Below are 21,076 nucleotides of genomic sequence, written 5' to 3' on the forward strand. Positions count from 1 at the left end.
TGTGTATCCCACATGTAAAGGAAATCTTTTATAATGATTGTTCACCATTTCCAATTTAATATTCTCAAAACAGATGTGTGTCACAAAACTAAAACTCATCATGTGTGGTAGACATCCAATGGCTTTTTTCTCCCCTATACTTGCCTAAATAGTATCTCAACAGCATTTTAGCAAAAAATTAGTATTCATGCAGTGTCTAGCATATATCAAGAACTTAGTATGATGAATGAATTAGGTGTAGTGATGGTTTTTAGGAATTATTAAACTCCAAAAATGACTTTTTTCTAACCCCTTCCCCCAGCCCCCTTCCTCGAGAACCCTCAGTTTGTTTCTCAGAGTCCATCATCTCTCATGGTTCGTCTCCCCTTCCGATTCCCCCCCCTCATCCTTCCCCTCCTGCTATCTTCTTCTTTTTTTTTAACATATAATGTATTATTTGTTTCAGAGGTACAGGTCTGTGATTCATCAGTCTTTAGAACCACTTCTTGATAGCCTTTTCCATGCTTTGGATTCTGTGACATATAATAGTATGTAGTTTACTGCTTCTCATGAACCTCTCAGATTGTTTCTCTTCTAACTCTTTTCTTTTCCTTTCTCCTACTTGTTAACAATCCCACCATGAACTTTTGTCCTACTTTATCTATAATCCTTGCTGTTGGAAATCTCATGCCCTTGAATATCACCTATTTGTGGATAACTCTCAAATCTACATTCTTAGTTCAGCCTCTCTCCTGTGTTGAAGTTCCTGATTTTCCATGGCCCCTCCAATATTATACCTAAGTATCTTGTAACATGCTGAATTCAACATGTCCGGAACAAAACTGACTTCTTTTTTCCCAAATAATGTTTTCCTAGGTCTTCTATTTTTATTATTCTTGCCACTATTTTCTTAATCACTCAGAAAAAAAATCTCAGTGTCATCTCATGCTCTGAGACAAGTGCCTAATAGTTCATATTACTTCATAACTTCCTCTGGAAACTCTTTCATGCTGACTGCTTCCTATACATTCCCACTGCTACTTCTCTAGATCAATCTCTTTTAATGGAGGCAACTATTTGTTTCAACTTCCAGCAACATCACCTCTCTTTGCCCTTCAAGGTACAATACTTCTTCCACTCTCAGTCCATGCATTCAGGTGGAGAACAATGTGGTCTAAGTGTAGGCACAGAAATTAGGCCTTAAACAGGCCACTTAGCTTCTATAATTGGTTCAGGGATAGAACTGTGGTTCATGCTTGGCCAATTAAAGCCATGAAAATTCAATTCTAGGACTTCAGTTGTAAACACTAAGAAAAGCTTTCATTTGGATATGAAATTATAAGGATGTAAGACTAGAGCCGCTGGGGGCCAACTTGTCATTCAAGGGGATCCCCCACCTGAGAGTGATGCTAATAACAGAGAAAAAAAACAAGAGAAAGAGGAAGGTTAAGTCTGCTTGGCCTCTTTGAGCCACAGAAGTCAGGTATGACTGTAGCCAGCTCTACCCTGGGACTCTTCAGGTTCATGAGTCAATGGATTCTCTTTTTTTTAAGTTTAAGCCAGTTTGTTATCTGATATTTCAAGAGTCCTAACTCATGAGTTCTCAATTTGCATAAGATGATTAATTCCTCAGTAGAACTATCACTTTCTGATTATCCTTATAGCCTTTAAAGTCCTTGATGCAACATCTTGCAAACATTAGTTCCTCAAAAAAATTTTTTTGAGTGAAAAAATGCATGACAAACAAAATAAGAACTCACAGAGTACACGAAGGTCATACTGAAGAGCATCTTCTCCTGCTTCATTCACAGCCACACACGTGTATCTCCCCGCATCTTCTACTTTGGCCCGGGGAATCTGCAACACTCGCCCTCCTGAAAACATAGCCCCATATGTTCACTTCTCTAAATCCTACTGGTCATAAACAGAGATGAATTTTTCAGGTCTAATGATTTCCTTACATTTTCTTTCAGGGTTCTTTTTCATCTAACGGTTCAGTTTTAATCCCACAAACCATTTGTATAACAAACACTGCATTATTGAAATGATCCAATATATGAATCAGATCTCCTGAGAGATAAGTAGCTCATGTAGATTTTTCACAAGAGGGTAAGGTTGCTCCATGCCCTTCATCATATTCCACAGGGAAATATTATTATGCAGTGACTTCTTGATTTTACAGTTTTGAATACATGTAAAAGAAGCTTACAATGTTTGATGCAGGTATAGGTTTGAGAAAGCAATAGCCAGGGATGCAAAAGGTATAAAGTATATTATTATACATACACTTTTAAAAGAATAACTCTGAATATTTTTAAAACTTTTCATGTTGATATAATTTCAAACTCAAAGAAAAGTTTCAATAACTGTATAAAAAATTTTCACCTATGTTTACCAATTGTTTATATTTCACTCCACTTGTTTTATCTCTTATATATATATTCACTTGTTTTACCTCATATATAAATTTACATATTTATTTATTTATATATAAAATCTTTTTCTGAACTATTTGAGAGTAAGTTGAAAACACAGTGCCCCTTTACTCCTAAATATTCATAAATCTGTAATTATATAAGGACAAAAATAATCCCTTATATAACTATAGTACAGTGATCAAAATCAGGAAATTTAAAATCAACACAAAATTACTAATGAATTCATAGTCCATATTCAAATTTCATTATTGTTACAATCTTTTATAAATATTTTCCCCCAAGCCTAGATCCAATTTTGGATCACATATCACAACATTTAGCTGTCATTTGTATTTAGTCACTTTAAAAAAATTTTTTTTTCAAGATATCTTGTATTTAATTGAAATCAAATTTACACACCATGAAATATGCTGACCTTAGGTGTGTAGAACTTGGTAAATTTTGACAAGCCCATTTTATATTTGTTCAAATTAAGTAGAAGCCTTGAAAAGATTATGATTCCACAATAATTTAAACATCTCCTTTTCTACCAATAAACCATGTGACAACTAAAATATTTGAAACCAATAATCATAACTATTGATTTATGATAAATGTATTTAATAAAGTGAATAGTAACTATTTGCAAATATATTTTAGAATCTATCAATAATGTGTAAAAACCAAACTGATGATCTCATCACACTATTAGAGAAATGGAGCCTCATGGAAGCCAAAGGACTTCTTTTTTTTTTTTTAAGATTTTATTTATTTATTTGAGAGAGAGCATGAGAGGGGAGAGGGTCTGAGGGAGAAGCAGGCTCCCCGCTAGGGGAACCCAATGTGGGACTCGATCCTGGGACTCAGGGATCATGAGCTGAGCTGAAGGCAGACGCTTAACCGACTGAGCCATCCAGTCACCCAGCCAAGGGGCTTCTTAAGCTGACAGAATGATCCTGTAGTAGAACTGAAAATTACCTAAGGTATTCCAGCCTATTGTCAAATTCTCAACCTAAACTCTTCTGGCTCGAAGCTACACAGATACCAGTGGCATTTGGCAGCCTGTGTCAGTTAAATTATATGGCCAGAAAACTGATCAATTCAACTCGTCTAATAAATGAGGAGAAACACATTTGGCAGAGACTCTGATTTTCATGCTGTTCATAGCGATCTTTACCTGGCAGAATCAACACCCTATCACTGGAGGTCAGAGGACGGCCATCTTTGTACCATGTCAGGGTAGGAGGAGGTGCAGCGTTTGTTTCACAGTAAAGAGAAATGGGATTGTTGATGATCACATCCTTAGCTTCACCACTCCTGCCAGTATCCAGCATGTTTCCCATTTCCCAGAGTTTCTGAAAACTTGGAGGAACTATGGAGGAAAGACATGACGTTTTAGACACATGTAAATGCTAGGATTAATTAAACAAAGATCTTGGCTGTATTTTCACAAGAATGATTAGTAAATGTAATAAATTAGATACTGTGAAAATATTTTCAAGTACTTATATACCTACTAACTCTAGCCCTGAGCCAAACAATGTAGTAGACAGAAGTCAGCATTGGTTTTCATATAGAAGAACAAGAAATATGGGGCTCAAAATGCCATGTTCATGCTTTGCTCTCCCTGTTAAAGGTCTCTAGCACTTATAAGATAAAGGGGTCTATTCTCAGGGATGAACCTACTCTAATATGCGTGGCTAAGAAATATGATCATAGCAGGAAAAACTAAATTTTGAGGAACCTTTCAAAAAATCGGGCTCAACAGAAAGCATCTGCCAATGATTTGTCTTGAGCCTCTAAGAAGGCTAAAGAAGTTATGCAATCAGGATTAATAAGTCCATTTGCAAAAATAATAGGACATTCTCAAACATTTCTGAGGGACAAGCATGAACTTCCAAGAAGGCAATTTTCCTGCACATCAAAAACATTAAAAAGGTACACTTGACCTAAAATTTCCACTATTAGCAAGTTATGAAAAACCACAGATGTGTGAAAATTTTATATATAAAGATGTTCAATGAAGCATTACATGAGTAGTGAAAATTTGGAAACAACCTAGACATTCAACAATAGGAGTCTAGTTAAATATATCTTTTAATACTCAATTGATAAAACAAATACAGTTATCAAAAAGAATGTTTTAAAAAGCATATATAAAAGCATGAAAGCAACAGTATCAACAATATTAATACCAGGTACCACTTCTTAAACAGTTTGCTAAGAGTTTTACATACTTTATGTTATTTAGTACTTACCACAATTTTATAAGGCATTAATTTTAAAAGCAAGGAAACCAAGGGTTAAAATATTTAGGTAACTTGTCCAATTCAAAAAGTTTGTAGGAGCTAAATCATCATTTAATTTCAAGTCTGACCACTTTAAATTCTGTACATTACTATACTTTTTGCCTTCCAGGTAAACAATATCAAAAGAATCTTCATGATAAAATGTTAGGGGAAAGCTAATGTAATAGAAAAGTCTGTATCATGTGATCCCAACTTGTAAATGAAGTACACTTTACAAAAATATATCAGAAGGAAACAAAAATAGCAGAAGTAACCCTGAATGATGGATTATTTTCTTCCTTGTGAATTTCTTAAACCCAAGTTTTCAATAATGAATTTTTATTATTGTCAACAGAAAAAAAGGTATTTAAAATAAACCAAATCTCTTTTTTATTGTTTTGATAGATAATATATGCTGAATTACACACAATAAGCATATTACTTTACCTTGTATATTCACATCAAAATCCAGCTCATCTTCACCTGCAATATTAGATGCTACACAAGTATACCGTCCAGTATCTGATATCTGAGCCTCCTTTATTCGAAGTGTATGTCCACTTGCAGCAATATTGACATGATCATCTGATTTAAGGGGCTGTGATTCAATTAAATAATGTTACCTTGAAGTACACTAATAAATCCTCTAAAACATCATACAGTTTATACTTTTTAGGATTTTTTAATAAATAAAAAAATTATATTTGAAATACTCAAGACAACATTAATTGAATTAATTTACTTTGATTAAACTTTTTTGAGTAATCATTTTTATTTATTGAAAATATTGCTCAGCTGTGAATTGTGCAAGACTATTGAACCACAGATCTGTACTTCTGAAACAAATAATGCAATATATGTTAAGAAAAAAAAAAGAAGAAGATAGCAGGAGGGGAAGAATGAAGGGGAGTAAGTCGGACAGGGAGACGAACCATGAGAGACGATGGACTCTGAAAAACAAACTGAGGGTTCTAGAGGGGAGGGGGGTGGGGGGATGGGTTAGCCCGGTGATGGGTATTAAAGAGGGCACATTCTGCGTGGAGCACTGGGTGTTATGCACAAACAATGAATCATGGAACACTATATCAAAAACTAATGATGTAATGTATGGTGATTAACATAACAATAAAAAATAAAAAAAAGAAAATATTGCTCATATACTTTACATCTGTGCCAGGTACTTCTGGGTGGTACATTTATATACCAAATATGTAAATGCATATTTTATGATAAAAAACATTCTTAGGTACCATATCTATTTATCCATGTTGGAAAAAATTATTTTCCTCTGATCCCATAGTGTACTATCATTCGGTAGAAAATACTAGAGTTTCTTAATGAAAGACTGAGGGCATTAACAGTCTGATTTGATCTAAATATCACTATTGTTCATTCAGAAATATCATTACTTCATAAATGGAAAATTTTAACCTATATTTATATTTATATTAATTCATATTACAATGTTTGATTTAAAGTATTACTATACTTAATGGCACATTAACTTATGGATATTTGTATTATGATGTTTTATTAATAATATCACCTTCACTTAATAGGGCATTTCTCATCTTCTAAACATTTCCGTTTATACTAAGTTCCCTCTTATTCCTTGAAGATTTTAGCTCCTGGCTCACTGTCATTCCTTCTAATGATACTTTTCTCATAATTCTTGGTGATTTCAACACCCACACAGACATTCATCCAATGCTGTATGCTCTCAGTTCCTTGACCTCGTCTCTTCTAATTTTTTGTCCCCAGTCCTCAATCAGCCACTAAACCAGTCATCCTAGGCTTTATAATTACCAAGAACTACATCTCTTTATAATCTCACTTTCAGGTTCTCACTCTCTGACCATCACCTCCTAACTCTCTAACACTTCCTCTAGCATCCCAATTCCAGTAATTTTTTGGTCCTGTGGAAGGACCCATAATCCACAGACCCTGCAATCTGTTCACCGCCACTCACTCTCCTCCTAACCCCGAGGTCTATTATGACAATTGCTCCTTGCATAAACCCTCAACTCCTCTTGCCCTCTTTCCCTTTATTTTATTCTTCTGGCAAAACTCCCACCCTGGTTAATACCAGTCTGTCCATTCTGAGCATCTTCTGGTCTATTCAAGGACATCCTTCCAGCAACTATGTCCTCTTACACCTGTATCATCATCAGTTGATTTCTTTCCACTGGATGATTTCAATCCGCATACAACATACTATAATTTTCCCCATTAAAAAGAAAACTCTTTAGAATGCAGACTACCTCCATATTTTTCTACTTTCCTTTATAGCTGATGGCTTTAAAATATTTGCTACATTTGCTGTTTCTGTTTTCTTCCATTTTTTTTCTTGAATCTACTCCAAAAAGACTTTTACCATCTCTACTTGACCAAATGCCACTGTCAAAGACACCAACGATATCCATGTTGCTATATTTACTGGTCAATTCTCAGTTTTTATTTTCTTGATCAGTGGCATTAAACACAGTTTAACTTGTCTTCATTTTGAAAAATTTCCCCCCTATCTTTTGGGACACTTCACTCTCTGCCCCACAACCTCTAAATGTAGGAGTTCCCCAGGGCTTAATCCTCAGACCTCTTGTCTTTTTATCTAAACTCACGCTCCTATTGCTCTCATGCAAAATCTTGGACTCATCTTTGTCTCACAGTTTTCCCTCACATCCTGCTACCACCTTTGTCCAAGCAACTACCATCTCTTTTCCAGACCACTGAAATAAATTCATATCTGGACCCTCTCTAACTTCTCTCAATACAGAAGCTAATGGAATCCTTTTAAAATCCTAAGTCAGATCATATCACTCTTGTGTTCAAAAATTTCCAGTAGCTTCCTATCAGAATAAAGGCCAATTGGTCTACAAGGCAGTGTGATCTGCTTCCTCACTAAGCTTTTGCTCACAACTTCTGTGTTCCATGGATCACCAGCCAAAGTGCCTCAGAGCCTTTGTCCTTGCTATACTCTCTACTTTGGAATATCTTCCCCTCAGGTATTCTGTGTCTGCTTTCTTCATTTTGTTTGAGTTTCTGCTCAGATATCACCTTATCAGTGAGGCCTTCCCTACATAAAAAAGAGATCATACTCCCATGCTTACTATTCTTCTTCCTAAGTTTTCTCCATAACATTTACCCCATCTGGCACATTATATGTTCCACTGGTTTGTTTAGTTTTTGTCTCCCCAAACTTCACACAAGGAGAGATACTTGTCTGTTTCCTTCACGGCTGTATCCCCTGCACCTAAAATAGTGTCCAGCAAATAGTATGTGCTTAATAAATAACTTGGTAATTAATAAATCATTATTAACATTATATCACATATAAAAATAATATAAATATTCTATGCTAAAAGAAAAACTTCAGGGCATGCATGAATAAATAAAACTCAAAGATTCCATTAAAACTTATTGTGGCTAACATGACCAATATGTTTGGTGGATTTTCTCAAAAAACACTGTTTCTCTGGAGTAGTGCTGCTTATCTGAAGAATGAAATAACAGAAGAAAGGATATGGAAAATAAACAAAAACTAGTTTGTTTTTTCTTTTTTTTGGTACTCATTTTAGAGAACCAATCCTAAACCCTGAAAAATTTAGTAGTTTAACTAAAGCATTATAATTGGATTGATTTCAGAGTCTGGATTTGAAACTGTAATATAACCATTCATTATGATATTTAAAAAACTAAACTGTCTCATTCCTAGCACAATTCTAGTCTTTAGCCAATTTTTATGTGTGTATGTGTTTGTGTGTATGTGTGTATGTGTGTAGATGTGTAGTAACTAAAAGGAATAAAATAGGTTCTAGGTAGTTAAAAATAAAATAATAAGATTTCAGAAAAGAACAGAATTAGCTGTTTCCAAGCAAACCCATATAGAATTGATACTGTACAGTGAAGTGTACTTGTAGTTAGAAAAGAAACTATAAACAGAACATGGTGGGAGTTCCGTATTTTTCCTTTTGCAATGGCTTCCAGATGAAACTTGCTTACTTTATAAGAGATGATTTTTTTTCTAGCTGCCAGTGTTGCAAAATCTCTATGATCTGAAAAAATAAAGCTATATCGTTCTACATCTGAAATCATAACTCTGACCTGAACTTCTATAGCTGGAATTTAACTAGCCATTTGGTTGATTATGTGTATAACAGGAAAAATAGCAGCTTAGTTATGCCATGTCTGTATCAAGCACAGTGTTAACAGCAGCCAAAAAAAAAAAAAAGCTTATTTTGGTATAAAAACACCAACACATATATCTTTAAAATATGAATGGAAGAAAATAAGTTGAGATGAGAAATAAGGATGTATGGTCTGAAATTCAGATCACATAATTGAAGGATGTGCCTTTTATTTAAAGTTTCTTGTTGCCCCCAGTTAATTGAATTGGGCACTTAATTACCACATTTAGCTATTTTTCTTCCTCTTGGAATATAAAACATGTTACCTTTTATAAAAGAATTAAAGGTGTTTAGAGAAGATTCTGAATAAACTCAGTACCCATGTTATACCTACCATTTTAATCTGGCTTAGCACTGTTTTGTGTTTCTTCTCTACAAAGTTTGCTTACTCTATAAAGCCACAGAATGCAAAAACTGTTCCCCAAGGGGGAAGGTGGCTGGATTTTCATACATGATTGCTAATGTCCACAAAAACAATCCTTCAAACTTTCCAGTGATGGAATAATGCTAAGATTGTTGAACATCGTTCAAGTTTCTTTGCAGTTTTCTATTCTAGGAGCATGGTTTTGTGCTAGTTATAAGGAGACATTGATTCTCTGAGTTACTTGTGTGTTTTTTCTTTCTTTTTTTAATTTATTGACTATGCTTGTTTTTCAGAAACTATTAGCAAAGGAGAAAATGTGTGACTGGCCTGTCCATCCTTGTACCAGCTGAGAGAGGCAGAAGGAATGGCATAAGCTTCACATTCCAAAGTCAGAGTATTGTTGACTTTGATCTTCACTTCTTTAGGGGAAAGACCTGGCCCTAGTAGGTCCCCTTTATTGATGATGGGTGGAACTGCATAAAAAAACAAATATTTGTAGAGTTAAACATTGGTTCTTTTCAGTACATGGAATATCATGGAAATCACACTAAGGATTACTTAAGAAAACAAGGAAATAACTGAGGTGTTTGCTATGCTCCCCTTTCACCATGGACCGAAGTTAGCATCTTGTGAAATGGTAATGTTCTGATACAGAATGTGAAGGAAAACAGCTTTCTCCCTTCATCATTTTAATACTGCCAGCGAGGCTTTGTCCTTCACAGATCAGCTACTTTCATTTTTTCAGGTCCTCAGAAACAGTCCAAGCATGACCTATAAAATGCATTTTCTCAGTCATTAAAGGAACTGATTCAAAGAACAAAAGATAATCAGAAGGATGCTCTTCCTTTTTAAAAACAAAGCCAAAATGAAAATCCTGAAATATAGGTCCTATTAATGATAGTATTCACTTGCTTTTTATCTATAGGTCAATGTACAGTGGATCAGCTCAAAGTCACTGATGAATCCATCTTAGGCTGTTCAGTAGAACATATATACTTAAATAACAATTTTGTGCATGGAAGTATTTTAACTCAGCCCAGGGAGTTTCCAGAAGGAAAAACAGAGAAAAGTAAGGAAATGCCACTGACAAGTTCTCCAATAAGAGGTTACTGAGCAGACTGAATGGGCTCTTCACATCTTTAAGCAATTGAAGACATAGGTACAATGCTTAATATGACTTCCATCTTAATGAAGCAAGCTACATAAACAACAAACTTAAATGATGTATTGTATGGTGACTAACATAACATAATAAAATCAAATTAAATTTAAAAAAACTTAAATGATGAGTATAAATAATTATGAACCTATAAGAAAAAACAAGATTGAAAAAGTTAGAAAACTTGAGGAAAATATGAAATGTAGTGTTCTTTTAGGACTTACTGTAGACCTTTACTTCATAGTGCTTTATCATTTCCCCCGCCTCATTAGTGGCTATACAAGAGTATCTTCCAGCATTGTCCTCCTGTGCATTTAGGATCTGCAGAGTCCTACCTCCTGAAAAATCATGGAACACCAAAGAATCTCTGAAGTCACAGTGGCAACAGAGTATGCAAAAAACACCAGGGTTTTTAGTTCTCACTATTAACATATTTCTTTTTCTATGTGCCAATTCTATAATAGACATTTGACACAAGACAAACTATAATATAGATGGGCACTGCATGGTGGGCAAGGAGTCAGTAAGTCCTCGATGATCCTCTATGATAATGACTTTCATGCTCATCGTGACCCTCCCATACCTCTGTACACACTCTGGCTCAGGTTTTTATTTCACTCTCTTCATAAATAGATCTTCTGCCTTAGTCATCTTATTTTCATCTACTTGGGCTATCAGTAGAGATTGATCTCGCTAAAACTCAGTTTGTATTATGGTACATTTCTCCTTAAAAATCTTCATTGGTTCTCAATTGAATAAAATATAAAGCTAAAACTCTTTAGTCCAGGCATTCAAAATATGATTCCAATGTTCCTTCCTGATCTTTTCTCCCACCTACCTCCCTCTCTGCCATTCACACACACACACACACACACACACACACTCAACTGGGAGGTCTACATATTATTACTTGCAACTAGATAGGCCTTTGTACATCTATGTGCCTTTCTCACTTTGTACCTTTCCCACACTAGTTATCCTGATGGATCTGAAATCACTCATTTCCAACCAACAAAATTCAATACCTTTCTTTAAGGGCTGGTTCAAGTTTCAACTGCAACAAAGCATTTCCTGACCACTTCAGCACACAGTGATCATTCCATCTTTTGAATTTTTATAAAAATTGTCCCTATCTCATTTACCAAATGCCATGACTAGTCCTAATTCATATTGTTAATTAACTTTTACACATATTATTTCCCTTCCACATAAAACTGTAAATTTCTTAAAGCCAGGGATAATACTTTTTAATTCTTTCTGTTTTCATACATTTTTCCAAGTATTAAAGAGAAATAAATAAGCTCTCTCAATCTAAATACCAATTCTCTTATGGTTCAATTCAAGAAATGAATTTCTACTATTTTTGGTATTCCACATTGTATTTTATCAATTAATAGCATTGTGATATTTATTAATTTGCCTTTTATTTAGATATTTTATTGGTCTTTCAAAAAAGTAATTTTACTTTAGATTATAAGATATATATATAAATAATTAAAAAATTAAAATGGCAGTAGAACAACATAACTAAGACATAAGTACTTTTATAAAAAATAACCAATGATTCTTTTTCTACAATAGTAGATGGCACAAATGTATCTTGTGCATTTAAAGTAAACTAGTTACCTGGAAGAATACGAATATTTCGGGTGGATTCTAAAGGTGTTCCATCCTTAAACCAGGTGATGGTGGCTGGAGGATATGAATAAGCTTCACAGACCAAAGATGTGGGGCTGTTAAGGATAACGGTGACATCTTCAGGGCCCCCATCACTATCAATGCCAGCAATTGTAGGAGATACTGAAATAGATTTAAAATGTGATTAAAGAAATATGTTTAGAAATTTCCTTATTTGTGAATTTCTAAATTTCACTATGCTTATTTGTGTAATTCTATTTCCTAACAATTCCAGAAATAATTGGTTCTTATTCTACATAAAAGGAATGAGAACTTCAAAATGGAAGTAATGGAGGAGACAACACACAAAAAGGAATTATAATGCAGCATAGTAGGGCAAAAATGAGAATTCTGGTGCAGGATATATGGAAGCATAGCATTCAATCCAATCTGAGGTGTGTGGTGTGAGGACTCTCATCAGGGAAGGCCTCCTAAAGGAAAAGATTTCAAAGTGAGCCTTAAAGGATTAGTGGTGGTTAGTAAGTGAAAGAAGGGAGAAGTAGGAAGTAGGAAGAAGGAGCATATTGGGTGCAGAATAGTATAAACAATGAGGGGCAAGCAGGGAATATATTGAGGGTAGATTCAAGGGGGTCAGTGTTGGAAGTGAGGGTAATGGAGACAGATCCATTTGTTTCCACATAAGATAATGAGGGACTGAACTAAAGGAAGGCATAAAGTGGAAGGAGTGACTACAGAAAAATTTAGAAAGTCAATTGGTGGCACTTGATGATAGAATTTGAGGGCTAAATAAAACCAAAGTCAAAGATGACTCCTAGCTTTCTTGCTTGGGAATGTAGGTAAATTGCAGTGAAACAATATAAATAGGAAATATGGAAAGATTTGCTCATTTTGGAGGGAAGATGATTCATTCAGTTCTGAATATCTTGAATTTAAAGTGCTCATGAGGTTTCCAGTGAGAAATGTCGAACAAGCAATTGTATATAGAAATCCAAACTTGGGAGAAAGATCTGGGTTGCAGGTATGGATTTAAAAAGAAACCAGTCTACAGAAGATAATAATTAAACTCTGGGAATTAAGCTTATTATTTGAAGACAATATCTAGAGTAAAATGAGCAGTGAAGTAAGGACAAATGTTAAGGTACCTAATGTTTGAGAGATGGGTTACAGAGAAGTCCATAAAGGAGGGAGAAAAGTATTTTGATATTAGTAATCAAATATAATACATTTAGATGGTGCATTTTAAATTTCAAGACATGAGCAGAAATTAAAAATCTATTTTAATGTCATGGCTGAGACATAAGCATAACTTTGATGCTGCAAGAACTGAATGTACAGTTATTTCATAATTCCTAGTCCACAAAGACTATAATATGGACTATTACCAATAACTGTCCCATAAAGAAAGGATAAAATGCACCAGATTGAACCCCTTGTACTGTTGACCTGTTTCTCTTTGACCAGCACACATTTACCTTTTACTATTGTGTTTTTAACATCTGTCTTATTCACAGTTGTGTCTCTAGCACTAAACACAGTTCCTGGAATGTAGGTGGTATTCCAAATGTAACAAATAAATTTATAAATAAATGTATTAATTAAAGAAAAACAGCAAATGTACATAAGCACTAGTCCTCCTTAAATAATGAAATTCTATGGCAGAAACATTAAAAAGAAAAAGAAAAGAAGGTAATTCAGCAGACAGTCATGTCTGACTCTTCAAGATTTGAGGCAATGCTTGTACCTACCCAACACATTAAGACTGAAACTTTTGCTCTTGTCACCAGCTGTATTAGAAGCCACACATGCATATCTTCCAGTATGTGACACTTGGGCATTGGTAATTTTAAGAAAACGGCCACCAGACATAATGTGATGGGTATCATCTTCTTGGAGGGGCTGTCCATCTTTGTGCCATGTAATTTCTGGCACTGGATTCCCTGTAACAAAAAGCCATTTCTGAGAGATGGGTAATAAGTACATGCCTACAACTGACAATGAAAAGAAGGCATTTTTCACTCATTTTCCTTTTAAATATCACACTTATAAACAATGCAGTAATCATTCATTTTAAAATAAATGTGTAAACATAATTTATAATAACAATCATGTCATAATTTTTAAAATTTACAGATTACAAGCCATTTTCAAAAGAAGATTAGTTTGATCTGTAAGTGAAATAATTCCAAATTAGTCTTTGTGTTTAAATAGTAAAATATACTTTAAAAAAAATGGGACATGCATTTTTATTAAAATTGTTATCACAAATACTTTTTCATTCATATTAAATTTTTAAAGGTTTTATATTTTTTGAAAGCAAGCTACAAAAAAAAAAGAAAAACCTTGCATGAAATAATTCAATAAACATATTTTCAGTTTATACCAGGATTCTAGCATACATACATAGTAAGTAGATAGAGATATAAATATATTAATTATTCCTTTAATGGAATAATTCACCTATGGAGAAGATCTTTTATTTTAACAAGAGACTTATGTTAAATATTAATTTTTAAGTTGCTCAAATAATTAAAAAAATTTAAAACCATAAAAGCAAGTTCTGTTAGGAAAAAGTGCTAGCATAATATATTAAAATTGGAAGGCTTGCCCATACCAACCATGGAGTCTGTTCTATAGCCCTACCCAGGCAGGGAAGCAAATTTGCAGGCCTGCCCAACTGCTAAAATATAGCACCCAGTCCCTGATGAGGAAGCCTAACCAGAGAATCCAGGCAACCACAGAGCCTATCCCATAGCTGCACTCAGTCAAGAAACCCAATGAGCAGTACTTTCCAACTGTTTCTAGTCAACATTAATCCCTACCTTCTAACCTCAGAGCTCAGGCAGTGGCCTTAACCAAACAGAGACCCTAGGAGCAAGCCCTATCTGCAAGGATGCTACCAGATGACCCATGAAGAACACTAGGCTGTGCTGACTGGTGAATGACTGTTTTTGCTAAAGTGAACCTATAAAGACTAGAAGAGGACATCCCTTACTCCAATGTGCAGATACCAATGCAAGGAATCAGGTAAAAAAGACACCATCAAAGGAAACTACTTAAATCCCAATAATGACCTTAAAGAAATGGAAATCTGTGAACTAACTGTCTGACAAAGAATTCAGAATAATCCTCTCAAAGAAATTTAGTGAACTACAAGAACACAGACAACTAAACAAAATTAAGAAAATGGTGCATGAACAAAGAAATAGAAACAATCAAAACAAACAAACAGAATTCCTAGAGCTGAAGAATACAGTGACTGACCTAAAGAATTCAATGGAGAGCTTTAATAGCAGACTCAACCAAGAAGAAAAAAGAATTAGTGAACTAGAGGATAGGTCATTAAAATTATCCAGTCAGAAGAGAAAGAAAAAAAGAAAGAAAGAAAGAAAGAAAGAAAGAAAGAAAGAAAGAAAGAAAGAAAGAAAAGAAAAGAAAAGAAAAGAGAAGTGAAGAGAAGAGAAGGGAAAAAAGAAAAAGAAAAAAAACAGTGAAGAAAGCCTATAAGACTTATGGAAGACTATCAACAGAAACAATATACATACACGTTATGGGAATCCCAGAAGGACAAGAGATAGGGAAAAGGACAGAAAGTATATTTATAGTAATAATGGCTGAAAACTTCCCAAACATAGGGAGAGAAATGGACATCCAGATTCATGAGGCCCAAAGGACCCCAAATTGGTTGAACTTGAAAAGGGCTACACTGAGACACATTATAATCATATTTTCAAAAGTCAAAGACAAAGACAGAATTTGAAAGCAGCAAAAGTATATTACATACAAGGGAAACCCCCTAAGATTTTAGGCTGATTTTTCAAAAATAAGGACTACTTTGTATGCCAGGAAAGAACAGGATAATATATTCAAAATATTAAAAGAAAAGGGACCTGTCAATCAGGAATACTACAGCTGGCAAATAGGAGGGAAAGATAAAGATTTTCCTAAACAAACAAAAGCTGAGGGAGTTCATCCTCACTAGACCTGCCTTATAAGAAGTGCTAAGGACAGGGCGCCTGAGTGGCTCAGTTGGTTAAGCGACTGCCTTCGGCTCAGGTCATGATCCTGGAGTCCCTGGATTGAGTCCCGCATCAGGCTCCCTGCTTGGCAGGGAGTCTGCTTCTCCCTCTGACCCTCCCCCCATCTCATGTGCTCTCTTTCTCTCATTCTCTCTCTCTCAAATAAATAAATAAAAATCTTAAAAAAAAAAAAGAAATGCTAAGGACATTCTCAAGTGGAAATATAAGGATGATAATTAATGTTGTAAAACATATGAATGTGTGTATAAAACTCAATGGTAATGGTAAATATGTAGTTAAAGTCATATTCTCTATGACTGTAATGGTGGTGTGTAATTCACTTACAACTCTAAAAGTTAGAAAATGAATGTATTTAAAATAACCATAACTGCAATAATTTGTTACTAGATACATGTAAAAACTATAAAAACTGCCACATCAATGACCTAAAATGTGAGGGGTAGAGAAGTAAAAGAATAAAGGTTATGTATACTATCAAAATAAAGTTGTTATCAGCCTAAAATAAAATATATTTTATGTAAGCCCCACGGTAAAGAAAAACCTATACTAGTTGCACAAAAGATGATGATAAAGGAGTCAACAAAACAATTAGAAAACAATGAACAAATGTCAATAGTAAGTCCTTACTTATCAATACTTACTTTAACATAAATGTATTAAATTCTACAATCAAAAGACAGAGAATGACTGAATGCATTTAAAAAAACAAGATTCACTAAAATGGGGCCTATAAGAGACTCACTTTAGCTTCAAAGATACACACAGACTGAGAGTGAAGGGATGTAAAAAGATATTTCAAGCAAATGGCACCCCCCAAAAAGCAGGAATAGCTGCATTTATTTCAGATAAAATAAACTTTAAGCTAAAAATGGTCATAAGAGACAAAGAAGGTCATTATGCAATTTTAAAAGGGTCAATTCTCAAGAAGATAATAAATGTAAATATTTATGCACCCAACATTGGAGCAACTAAATACATAAAACAAATACTAATAGAACTAAAGGGAGAAATAAACAGCAATACAATAGCAGCTGGGGACCTTAAAACCCACTCCCAACAATGGAAAAATCATCCAGACAAGAATCTATTAGGAATAAATCTAACCAAGGAGGTGAAAAGTTATCTACACTGAAAACTGTAAGACACTGATGAAAGAAGCTGAAAAAGACATGAATAAATGCAAATATATCCTATATTCAGATTGGAGGAACTAGTATTGCTAAAATGTCCATACCACTCAAAGCCATTTATAGATTCAATGCACTTACTATGAAGATTCCAATGGCTTTTTTATAGAAATAGAAAAAACAGTCCTAAAATTCATTTGTCCCCAAAAGACCCAAACAGCCAAAGCAATTCTGAGAAAGAACAAAGCTGGAGGCATCAAACGTCCTGATTCCAAACTATATTACAAAGCTAAGGTAATCCAAACAGTATGGCATTGGCATTAAAAAAAGAAACAGATCAAGAACTATGAGCAAAGAAATAAACCCAGGCATATATGGTCAACTAATATTTGGATAAGGGATTTAAGAATAGTCGATGGAAAAAGGTAGTCTCTTCAATTAATGGCATTGGAAAAATTAGATATTCATATGCAAAAGAATAAAACTAGACTCCTGTCTTACACCACTCACAAAAATTAACTTGAAATGGAGTAAAGACTTAAACATAAGACTGGAATCATAAAGCTCCTAGAAGAAAGCATAGTGACAAAACTCTTTGACATCAGCCTGAGAAATGATTTCTTGGATGTGACTAAAAGCACAAGCAAAAATAGTAAAAATAAACAAGTGGGAGTACACGAAACTAAAAAGCTTCTGCCTAGCAAAAGAAATCATTGACAAAATAAAAAGGCAACCTATGGCAGGGAAGAAACTATTTGCATACCACATAACTGATAAAGGATTAATATCCAAAATATATAAGGAACTTAATAGCAAAAAATCAAATAATATAACTTAAAAATTGGCAAAGGACCAGAATAGATATTTTTCCAAAGAAGACATACATACAGATGGCAAACAGGTACAGGAAAAGATGCTCAACATCACTAATCATTGGGAAATTCAAATAAAAACTACAATGAGATATCACCTCACCCTTGTTAAGAATGGCTATTCTCAAAAAGACGAGATGATAAGTATTGGTGAAAATCTGGAGAAAAGGGAACACTTGTACACAGTTAGTGGAAATGCAAATTGACATAGCTCCTATGGAAAACAGTATGGAGATCTCAAAAAATTAAAAATAGAATTACCACATGATCCAGTGATTCCCCTTCTGGGCATATATTTGAAAATACTGAAATCACTATCTTGCATTATTCACAATAATTTAAATATGAAAGCAACCTAAGTGTCCATTGACAAGTAAATGGATAAAGAAAATGCGGTGTGTGTATGCATGTGTGTGTGTGTGTGTTTGTGTATACACACACATATATACATACAGAATGGAATGTCATTCAGCCATAAAGAAGAAGGAGATTCTGCCATTTGCAATGGCAAGGATGGATCTTGAGGGCATTAAGCTAAGTGAAAAAGTCAGGCAGAGAAAACAAATACTGTATGATCTCACTTATATGTGTGACTTGATAAAATCAAAACTCATAGCAACCAAGAAAAGACTGGGGCTTGCCAGAGAGAGAAGAGGGGTGGGGGGAATAGTTGAAGGTGCTCAGAAGGTACAAACTTCCAGTCACAAGATAAGCTCTGGGGCTGTAATGCACAGCATGGTTACTACAGCTAACAATACAGTATTATATATTTGAAAGCTGCTAAGAGAAGCGATCTTAAAAGTTCTCATCGCAAGAAAAAAAAATTGTAACTATGTGAGATGATGAATGTTTAAACTTATTGTGGTGCTCATTTTGAAGTTTATATACTTATATATATAATATATATGTTGTACACCTTAAACTTACACAATGTTGTATGTCAATTATATCTCAAGAAAACTAAGAGAAAAAATAAAGAGTAACTGAAAACCAAATGCCAATGTTAAAAACAAACAAACAAACAAACTGGAAGCCTCAAGGAGAGGATGCTATAAAATGTAGGCAGCTGGTCCGTATGCAACAGTTGTTACATACCATATCATTTCTAGGGGAAAAAAATAGCAGGCTAAGTAATAGTATATAGCACATTCTTTATATCTGCCTTGCTTAAAATAGAAACATTTCCTTGCTTACTTAAATTTATTGCTCATGCAAGGCATGTAAACTATGAAATAAGAAACTAATCAAATCTTCCCTAAAACACTGGCTTTCTATAAGATGTTATGTGCTACTCCCAGTGTTATTTTAAAACTCCAAGACCATCTTTACTAAAAACAAACAAATAAAAAAACTAAAAAAAAAAAAAAGCCAAACAGACTTGAAAATGTCCTCTTAGAGATTTATTTACTTTCGTTACAATAACACACTGCCTCACTGGTAAGGACGGTAAAATTTGTCAGTGTAGGAGTATTCTTATTTCCACAGAATCGGAGAAGTTTCCTTCTATACTTCCGCTGGCTCTCCTCAACTACAATTCAATTTCAAATGCTTATTATAGTAGTTTGACTTTTTCTCAACTAATTAAGATACATAGTGGAGGCAATAAATAATCAGTGAGTGGAGGACAGCAGAAGCTCAAGAGCTAAGTCCCTTACCTGTCACTTCACAAGTCAGTGTAACACTCTGTTTCTCTTTTACCTTCACATCTTCCAATGTATTTTCACCCACAATGCGAGGTGGCACTAAAGAAAAAAAAATTAAATGAAGAAAAAAACAGAAAAAGGAAGCAACAATTCTCACAGCAGGGTTGTTATGCCAAAGGCATCTATGTTTACATTTTTATTAAGCTATATAACCTTTAAAACAAACCTCCCAAAATATCATTATTTGTTTACTAGAATAATGTCATAAAACTATTTTGATCAATTTTAATTTTAAGATATAAAGTTATATGTCATGGATTCAATTTTAATGAATTTTATTATAACAGAAGTTATAAAGTTTGGATAAAAATGTCAACAAGTTAATAAGAACATTTATTACACATTTATTTCTTCCACTGTAACTCTGATAAGCATTCATGTTAAACAAGTTATCAGAGTCTGAACAATTGTGACCTGAAAAGACACAGCATTTCAGCCATTTTAATCCAACTGATTACATCCAAATTATTCTAACATTGAATTATTGCCAAGAGTGTCAGTCCAGAGGCCAAAGAATACATAAATGTGAGATCAAGCCGTAGATAAATTTTAACTACATTCAGAATGTATTAAGCCAATTAGATTATTTATCTAGATATTGAAAATTATAAAAATACCTAATACTGAAAGCCCAAAGATTTTTCTTTCTTCACCAGCTGCATTTCTTACAACGCAAGTATACTGGACAGCATCTTCTATTCTGGTCTGCATCAACCGCAGAGTCCTGCCTCCTGGGGAAGCAAACCACCAGATGACTCAAATCATTGCAAAAAGAAATCTGCAACTTTGCAAGTTGGCCAAGTAATGCTCAATTTAGGTAAAATTCGGTCAATATGCTTCAAAGGCCTTTAACATTCATGAATATCAATTTTTAAATTTTTTTTAATTTTTAAAAAATCATATGCTTTAAGCCTATATGAAGCAGAAAAGATAATTCAGAAGAATTTTATGGTCCAATGGCTAAAAAAATAAATACAATGCTAGGTGACAACAAGCAAGAAATGGAGTTTTAGAGACATGATGTTTGAACATAATTTTAAGAGGCAAGCATGTATAAAGATTTATTTATTTATTTGAAAGAGAGAGAGAGAGCACATGAGCAGAAGGGGCAGGGGGAGAGAGAGAATCTCAAGTAGACTTCGCACTCAGCGCAGAGCCTGACATGAGGCTCGATCTCATGACCCTGAGATCACGACCTGGGCCAAAACTAAGAGTCCGATGCTTAACCGACTGCTCCACCCAGGTGCCCCAAAGGCAAGTTTATTTTAATACAGAGAAGAGCTGAGAGACACCATTATAGGTAGAGTG

The 21,076-nt window shown here is 34.3% G+C and overlaps 1 protein-coding gene across 1 annotated transcript in view; it reads right to left on the reverse strand.

Moving 5' to 3' along the window:
• HMCN1 (hemicentin 1) overlaps positions 1 to 21,076 on the reverse strand; it is a 489,046-nt gene that overhangs the window by 106,131 nt on the left and 361,839 nt on the right. The window contains exons 47-55 of the mRNA XM_025877925.2: positions 20,386 to 20,499; positions 19,721 to 19,807; positions 13,775 to 13,966; positions 12,018 to 12,191; positions 10,616 to 10,729; positions 9,560 to 9,705; positions 5,132 to 5,282; positions 3,574 to 3,768; positions 1,740 to 1,853 (exon numbers count right to left, since the gene is read on the reverse strand). Of these exons, the coding sequence (XP_025733710.1) occupies positions 1,740 to 1,853; positions 3,574 to 3,768; positions 5,132 to 5,282; positions 9,560 to 9,705; positions 10,616 to 10,729; positions 12,018 to 12,191; positions 13,775 to 13,966; positions 19,721 to 19,807; positions 20,386 to 20,499 (1,287 nt within the window). The remainder of the gene's footprint in view (positions 1 to 1,739; positions 1,854 to 3,573; positions 3,769 to 5,131; positions 5,283 to 9,559; positions 9,706 to 10,615; positions 10,730 to 12,017; positions 12,192 to 13,774; positions 13,967 to 19,720; positions 19,808 to 20,385; positions 20,500 to 21,076) is intronic.

This window comes from Callorhinus ursinus, unplaced genomic scaffold, assembly GCF_003265705.2.
Source record: "Callorhinus ursinus isolate GAN/ISIS: 27379988/994484 unplaced genomic scaffold, GSC_fseal_2.0 scaffold13, whole genome shotgun sequence".
Lineage (NCBI taxonomy): Eukaryota > Metazoa > Chordata > Mammalia > Carnivora > Otariidae > Callorhinus > Callorhinus ursinus.